Source organism: Pygoscelis adeliae, unplaced genomic scaffold (genome assembly GCF_000699105.1).
Source record: "Pygoscelis adeliae isolate BGI_AS28 unplaced genomic scaffold, ASM69910v1 Scaffold944, whole genome shotgun sequence".
In the NCBI taxonomy this organism is placed as follows: domain Eukaryota; kingdom Metazoa; phylum Chordata; class Aves; order Sphenisciformes; family Spheniscidae; genus Pygoscelis; species Pygoscelis adeliae.
In genome coordinates this window covers 59,417-67,995 of record NW_008824649.1, presented here as the reverse complement: position 1 = coordinate 67,995, position 8,579 = coordinate 59,417, and the positions used below count along the sequence as shown (strand labels likewise).

At 54.7% G+C, this 8,579-nt stretch overlaps 1 protein-coding gene across 1 annotated transcript in view; it reads right to left on the bottom strand.

Annotated features, from left to right (window-relative positions):
* Positions 1 to 8,579, bottom strand: part of CLPB (ClpB caseinolytic peptidase B homolog (E. coli)) — a gene marked incomplete at both ends in the record, with an annotated part of 92,850 nt that overhangs the window by 28,459 nt on the left and 55,812 nt on the right. The window contains 2 exons of the mRNA XM_009322486.1: positions 1,367 to 1,481; positions 7,537 to 7,634. Of these exons, the coding sequence (XP_009320761.1) occupies positions 1,367 to 1,481; positions 7,537 to 7,634 (213 nt within the window). The remainder of the gene's footprint in view (positions 1 to 1,366; positions 1,482 to 7,536; positions 7,635 to 8,579) is intronic.

The window sequence follows — 8,579 nt, the reverse complement described above, 5'->3', positions numbered from 1 at the left end:
GTGGAAAAAGCAAGAGAAGATGGTGTCCCCTTGTACCTGTACGGGCTCACGGATAGAGCAGGGACCACCACAGGGACATGCTGCTGCAGAAGGTTTTGCTTTAATGCTACCGTCAGTATTTACTGGCGACACCTCCAGAAAGGCAGAGACGGAAAGAGCTCAGGGGGCAAAGAGCCCTGCCGTTAGCTATCGTCCATCCCATCCTCCCCAAAGCCTGGCTATCTTACGGCTAACCACCACCAAACGCGCTCCCAGAGCTCAGGATCGCAACCCCCCACTGACCAAAGCGGGGCCAGGCTCTGAACTCCAGCTGAAATCGGTCTGTTAGGAGGCAAGAAGAGCTTTGTGCCATGAACCGCAGCTGCTTCGGCTGAGCAACCGTTGCCTCAGCAGCAAATGCTTCGTTTGACACAAGAACTAGAGGGCACCAGGCGAAACCCTCAGGAGGCAGATTTAAAACGAATAAAAGGGTCTATTTCTCCACTAGCTACGCAACTCCCCGCCAAAGGGTGCTGCAGAGGCCGGGCGTTTACAGGAGATCCAAGGGAAACTTGGGACAAATTCGTGGAAGAAAAAAAATCTCTCAAGGGCTGCTGCACACAAAGATGTAACTTCTGGCTCAGGGTACTCCGGCCTTGCAACTTGATGGCCATCGGGAGAGCAGAGCGGGGAAACACCGCTCTGTATCTGTCCTGCTAAAGCTCCCTGTGCTCTGGTACCGGCGACAGGACACTGGCCTTTGATCTGACATAGGACACACGGCCGGGAAAGCGTGGCTGAAGTACGCGCTTGTATTTTGAGTGGAATGAAGCCCCAAATCTGTAAGGGATACAGAAGAACTCCCCAAAGCAGCCCGTGTGTGAGGGGCTTCTGTACATAAAGCTGCACAAATCCGCTCGAGAATTATTAACGAGCGATATTCTTGAGACAAACAGTCTTTTAAAAAGACAGCTCGATGTCCGAGTGTCACCGCGTTCAGCCGGTGCGTTTAGCCGAGAACCGCCTGCGTGCTCAAAGCTACGCAGCGGGCATCTCAGTGACCAGCTTTGACCTTTGAGCCACGAGGCTTGGGCCGGGGAGAAATCATCCTGAACGAAAGGGCTTGTAGGCACCTCCCTCCAGTGCCTGGGAAGAAAGCATCTGATGGGCCTCCCTGCTGCTGCACCTGAAACAGCCCCTCTTGTGATGAAGAGCAAGAGTTCTCTCTCACAGCTGAGAAATGCCTGCCGGACCTCACCGTGAGTCCCCCACCAACCTCGGTGACCTGCTCGGAAGCAGCCTCAGACCAGGGCTTGAGGGGAATGGCCCGCTTTCCCCGTGGAGCAGATGTGGGAGGGCAGAGCGGGCGGCGGGCGAGGGGTCCTACCTGCTCCCACCGTCGCTATCGCGCTCTCCTGACCGATGATGTGCTCTTTCAGCCGTTGCTCCAGCGGAAACCTCCGGCGTTCCTCCACCTCCCTCCTGCGCTGCTCCTCCTGGAACTGTGGGAGAGAAGAAAACGTTGGGGTCAGAGGCTCTTCGGAGCAAAAAACGGGAGCAACGGGTATGCACATAGCGTTTTTCCACCCCCAGGACTGGGAAGCCCTGCGCGGGTTTCTCTCCGACGCCCGGACAGACGGAGCACTGCTCCCGGGCACTGGGAAGCAGCCAGGGCAGACGCAGCTTCGGCAGGAGTCTGGAAGCACCAGCCCCAGCAAGAGGAAATTTCTGGGATCTGCAGGGGATGGAGGCTGGGGTGCACGGGGACGGAGGGAAGCGGGCGAGCTGCCGTGCCGTGGGCAGCACTCGGGAACCGGCTTTGCAGCTGATGGGAACACCCAGACGCTGCGCTGCCTCTGTAACGGTGAAACAGAGGGAACGCTGGCACTGCTCAAACTTCCCCATGAGCTCTTAACCCGCTATGGTTGAGTCCCCATCCCTGGAGGTATTATCCTCTCTTATGAGGAGCGGCTGAGGGAGCTGGGGTTGTTTAGCCTGGAGAAAAGGAGGCTGAGGGGAGACCTCATGGCTCTCTACAACCACCTGAAAGGAGGCTGTAGCGAGGGGGGGGTCGGTCTCTTCTCCCAAGTAACTGGCGAAAGGACGAGAGGAAACGGCCTCAAGTTGGGCCAGGGGAGGTTTAGATTGGACGTGAGGAAAAATGTCTTTACTGGAAGAGTGGTTAAACCTTGGAACAGGCTGCCCAGGGAAGTGGTGGAGTCCCCATCCCTGGAGGTATTTAAAAGACGTGTAGATGCGGCGCTGAGGGACATGGTTTAGTGGGCATGGGGGTGTTGGGTTGATGGTTGGACTTGATGATCTTGGAGGTCTCTTCCAACCTTAATGATTCTGTGATTCTATGATTCTATGAGCTTGCTCATTTCGAAAAATAAGGCCTTGACTATTCTACCTTTGTTTGTTTTCCCACCCTCCACACATCTATTCGAAGACTCCGACCACAGCCCGCAGGGGTGGAAGAGCATCACTGCCTCCTGTTGCGCACGCTGGGGAAGTCAGACGCCACTGCTCTGCAGACAAACCCACAGCAGCACGCAGGACGGCGCTGGGGAAAGCTCTTCACTCGGGACGTTCGCTTTCTTCCACCTCCAGCTCAGAAGGAAGCGGGGCCTTTGAGAGCCAGTGACTTACGTACCCCTTCCACCCAGATCATTTTCTGGAGCTGAAGGCTGAGACGGTGCGGTTTACAGAGACACCCGACACAAGCACATCTCCGAGGCGCTCGGGGACGGGATACAGGCAGAATCCCAAAGCGGGAGCAGGTCTTAGGGTGCAGTGAACTTCTAGAGGACAGAGGACGAATCCAGCCTGTCCTGGTTTCGGCAGGGATAGAGTTAATTTCCTTCCTAGCAGCTGGTACAGTGCTGTGTTTTGGATTTAGGGTGAGAACGAAGTTGCCGCTCATCTTTAGAAAATGCTGCAAAACTTTCTGCTGAGCACCCTTCCCCATCACAAGCAGAGGTCGGCCATCTCACCAGTGAGACCCCTGCTCTGGAAACAACCGTCCCACGAAGCCAGACTTAGCTAAGGACAGAACATAAGGAGCCCACAGGGTCTGCAGAGTGAGTAACTTAACACACGTGACTGGCCCCGTCATTTAACCCACCTTCCTGAAGGGGAAACACCTCTAACAAAACCAGAAAGCGGTCGCAGAGGCTGCGGCAGGATCCTGCTGCCAGAGCCGGAGCGGCTGAAACCCCCCCAGGCAGGTTGCCAGTGTTTCCTGGGCCAGCAGTGACTCTGACAGAAGTTAAAAAAAAAAATAAAAAAAATAGCAAACAATCCAATTTTGGCTGGCGCTATCAGTCTCGCGTGTAACGGAGAGATGCCATCAGCCCTGCTGCCTCATACGGAGCAATAACTTCCCGGCGGATCCCAGCGGAGGAGCGCTGTGGGACAGACACGGCGATCTCCCCCAGGCTCCGTGCACACCACGAGGCTCGCGGCACCCCTCTTGCCATATATCTGTGTCTTTCCACATACCTTGGCAAATCTTTTCTCCCTCCCGCCTCTTCTGCCTTTCCTAAGGTGCAGAGAACGTGATCTGTGCTGTCAGGACACCGAACGATTCGCCGGGGTTTACGGAGAGGGGGGCAGACGTGGACGAAGAGCAGGAGGGGACGCCCCTCTTCTGCAACGCCCTCTCCCTCCCTCCTTGGAAAACCGACATCGTTACAGTCCCGGGGTAGGAAGAAAGTCCCTTTCAGGGGTAAAAGACTGCACCAGTCACGGTGCTTTTTCCAAGCCCTCCCACTATGGTTTTCTGCTCAGGATCTGTTCCGGAGAGACCTGCCCTCCCACGCGCCATCTCCTCGGCGGAGCTGCAGTGCCACCAGGCATCTCGCACTCGGGTCACGCTGCCGGCCCGAGGCGTCGGGAGCAGCCGCCATGACCCACACCGACCAGGGGGTACCCGCAGGAGAAAAATCCACCGAGAAAAACGTATTTTAGATCAGTCTGTGATACAACCTGCAACAAAAAGCCCCACTAATCTTAGATTTTACACGAGACACAAGCTTCCACTCCTTTCTCCTCCACCCTCCTGCATAGGTGGGCTGCTCCCACCTCCCCCCTGCTATCTTGACACCGGGGGCGGCTGGAGCAGCACATCTGACCCGGGTCTCGCTCCCGCCAGACGTTTCTGCCCGACATTTCGACCTCGTTTGCGTTCGACTTCAGTCCTCGGCGTCGGCGGCGAGGAAACCAGCAGCCGGAGAAAGGAACGCCCGTTCCTGGTTTGCGGAGTGAAATGGCGTCGGCGGGGACCGTTGTCCTCACCCTCTGACAACCGATCTCCGGTTCTCCTGAAGGAACTTTCACGGCACATCGCTGGCACTTAAGCGGATTACAGCGGCGTTACGTGCTCTGAAAGGAATGCAGGGAGCGGTCCTCTGCTCTCGCGCCGAAGGCAGCCGGGCTCCTGCGCCCACCTGGGCTAAGAGGCTCTCGTGACGCGACGCCAAAAGCGTGAGAGGTGTTCATTTTTAGTAAGAGAAGGTGTTCATTTTTAGTAAGAGATTCGCTCTACCCGTGCTTTGGCAGAGCTCAACCGTGAGGTGATAACAGCTGGCTGCCCGTCACTAAGACGGGCACGGCAATCGCGTTCGCCGGCTTTCGTTATCCCTTACCCAGCACGGCATCCCTTCCCAAGCGTGACTGCACTTACGGGAAAATATTCGGAGGGAAGAGGGTCGGAAGCAGAGCACCAGCAGAACCAAACCTTTGGAGACGACCTGCAGACGCGGAGGGGGCAGGATCTTTCGCCTCACAGGAGAAGGAATTTAAAAGATTAAAGGAAGGGAGGACGACAAACTGCAGAACGTGCCAGGGACGTGAACCAAGCTACGACAGCCTTTGGAGATCCGGAGAGCAGTTCTCCCGCGGGAAGGGCAAGCACCGCCTTGAGGTCATTCTTGCGGGTTTGCAGAAAGCGTAAGATCAGCTTTCGCTGCAAGGCTGCCCTGCCCCTGACACTACACGCAGGGCTGCGTGCGGCTTAATGGACAGACACTTCGCAAGCGACCCGAAGAAGACGTTTTTCTCATAAAATACCCTTAAACCCGAGGATGTTCTGGATGGAAAAAGCAGGCTACGCTTGAGCCACAGCTGGATGTTTGTTTCCCCTACACGGCCCACCAGAGGCGATTGACTGTGACGAAGGGGACACAAGCTCCACTTCAGGAGGTCCTCACACCACCGCCTGCCAGAAGAGAGCCTGGGGAAAGGGCAACTGCGTGCTCGTCCTGGCTGAAACACCCCTTAAAAATCCTCTGGCAGCCACTGATGGAGACAGGAGGGACCACTGGATGGGTCTGACTGGGCCCAGCACACCAGGGGAAAGAGGGGTCGAAAGGCAAAGGAAGACTTGAAGAGCTGAGATCAGTCCTGGGGCTGCTTCCCTTCCAGTTCTATACAGAAGACGCTAGTTTCGAGGGCTACTCCCTTCCTTTTAGCCCCAGACGCATGACAGCCGATTTAAAATTCACCAGACCGTTTAGCAATGCGAACCAGCTCAAGAGTCCTAAACACCAGGCGAGTGTGGTTTAGCGCAGGGAAAGCACGCACAGGATTCTTTTTTTTTTTTTTCTTTCCAAAAGAATAAAGGAAATCAAAATAAATTAAAAATACATATGAAAACTCCTTGTTATTCTGTCACAAGGATATGTAAATAAAATCTATGGGATGTGCCCATCCAGTAATAGTTCTGCCAATTCATTCTCTAGCAGCGATTAAAATGAGCAATAAATTCTCAAAGACCCTCGGTGGAATGCAGATACTGGGGTGGATGCAACCCCGGGAGCGCCGTATCCCCCCCAGCTGAATATTCATCACGAGCTGGCTCGACTGTCTTACGTTTTATATACAAGGACCATCATTTTCATCAGGAACATCTCTATAGATATATTTCCTTTCTCTCCTCCATCTATTAGTTAAGCGTAAAAACCAAGGCAGCTTTTCAGGCTGTTAGGGGCAGGTTTCCTTGCCAACGCTGGGCTCCAGGAGACCATTTACCTGGCAGATAATTCCCCCCCACCTCCTCCTCGCAAAGACTTCCAAGTATTTTATTCTCAACTTTTCTTCCTTAAAACTTGCTTGGAGAGCTGTCCAAGCGACCACGCGGCGCCTCCGGCTGACAGGAGAAGCCCTCGGCTCTGCAGGGTTTCCTTTGCTGTGACGGAGCGTGGAGCGCCCAAGAGGAAAGATCACCGTCTCCCCGCTTCGGACGGAGGTTTAGCATTCGGGAGCGTGGTTTTGAACTCCTGCTCGAGCGATGATTTTCCTAGGTGAGCGCAGACAGCACAGCAGTTTTGACTGCCTGGCAGGTTTAATTCACGGTATTACCTGCCACGTGCAGTAATTGACACAGTTTTAACTACCTTCATCTTCCACTTGTGGGCAAGTTCTTAACCTCAGGTTTCCAGCACGCGAGTTCAAACCCCAAACCCGTAGACCAGACCCCGAGGTGCACAACGTCAGAGGACAAGGCTGCAACCGTGAGCAAGCCCGGCCTCCTCGTGCCTCAGTTTCTGCTTTTGCAATCTGGTGGCACCGGTACCCCCCCTTCACCGGGCAGCGGGGGGGCCTTCCTGCCCTGGCTGGCCTGAGATTCTTGGAGAGACGATGCTCCAGAGGCATCGCTCATCACTGCTGTGACGGCCTCTCCTACCGGCTGATAATTAGTTGCTCCTACTTGAGGTGGTGGATGCCCCGTCCCTGGACACATTCCAGGTCAGGCTGGACGGGGCTCTGAGCGACCTGATCCAGTTGAAGACGTCCCTGCCCACGGCAGGGGGGCTGGACTAGGTGACCTTTAGAGGTCCCTCCCCACCCAAACCCTTCTACGATTCTGTGAATAAGGCCTCATACCCAGGAATTTTAAATCCTTGACACCAGGCTGCAGATCCCTCCTTGCCTAATAACCTGCTACTCTGTAAATCTACTTACTCCTGGGGTTTTTATTGGAACTGCTACGGCAAATGCGGTTCTTTCCCCTCTTTAAAATACCTTACGACAGCGACTCGCAAACAGGACACGGCGTGCTGCAGCCCACTCAAGGCGACGGTGGGGCTGGAGGGGTGAGAGGGGCATTTCACAACCAGGCAGCGGAGCTGGGGGTCTTTTGCCTTGGACTGGCGCTCGTGAAGGCGCGGATCCCAGGCCCGCAGCCGGGCTCTGGATTCTCAGACCTGGCTCTTTTACCAGGAACTTCAGAAAATAGAGTAAAAACAACCCCCTGAGTTTACTGTATTTTTGCCAAGGGGTTACAGGACAGCGTTACTGGTCCCGCGCAGGTCACCGCCGAGGAAGGAATGTTAAAACGGAAGAGGAGGGCACACAGCCCCGGACACAGCCAAAATACTTCAGAAGTGGGGTTTTTTTCCCTTATGCATCGTGTCATTAATTTCTACAGACCCGTTTTGAAAAAGCACGGAGGTGGAGGTGTGCCGAGGCGCTCCTCCATTGCTTGCACCAGGTCTTCTTTAAAACTGTTCTTGCAGCGGGAAAGGAAACACAAAGTCACCTGAATCTCGGGCTCACCTTCGCCTCCGACGCTTTCAGAAGGCTCTTGACCTCCCCTTCGCGGGCATAATCCAGGGGCGTATGTCCCATTTCGTTCTTCCGCAGGGGGTCGGCACCTGACGGCAGGAAGGAATGAATAAGATCCGGGGATCAGAGTTCAGTCTTGGGGCAGAATGAGCAGGTAGCACGTCTTGTGCCTCCCGTCCCAGTCCGTGTCCCCCCCCCCACCCCCAGGCATTGCGATCCCCCCATAAACTCTAAAAGACAGTTTAACTGAAGTAACTACAAAAAGCCCAAATTTGTGAAGTATAAAAAAGGGAGGCAAGCCACCACCTTTTATTGTTTACTGTCATTACTTGGGTTCACTTTTTAACAAGATGACAGATGCTCAGAGAAAAATCAGACACTGAGCAATTAAGTATTGCATTTATCACAGTCAAACTAGCAGTGTCTAAACTTTTATCTTTCCTTCCCTTCCCTCCTCTTGGTTCTTGAAAACCACACTCCTCTTTACGATTTAATTAAAAAAAAAAAAAAAAAAAGAAAACAAACCCCAAAGACTGAACTGGAGGGAGTCCGACGGGCACCCTCACAGAAACAAACTCGCACGGAGGGAGCTCCCCGTCCCCTGTCCCCTTCCCGGACAGGCCGGATTGCGGAAGAACATTCACGGTCAAAGTGGTCCCAGTTGCAGGGATGGGAAGTATACAGCGGTAATCTCGGACAGGGCAGCCCGAGATCAGGAGAGAGGGGTACGGGGGAACAGCCAGCGACGCAGGCAAGGTCCCGCAGGATTAATCTCTGCCTCTCGGCATCTCAGGAGGTATCTCTAAGGCAGAGAGACTCAGCACTAATGTTGGTGCACTCTGTGACTCCTCAACAGCTTGCTGTCGCCAACCAGGCACCAAGGGTCATGAGAAGGAAACCTTCAAATCGGCCCCAAACCCCTCAAGCGGGCGCTTGAGCTGGCCACCCCGCCGGCTGCGAAGCTACAGCACTCATCGAGTGCTACAGCACTCATCGAGCCTTGAGAAGCAGCCCGGCGAGGGACGAGCCCCTTC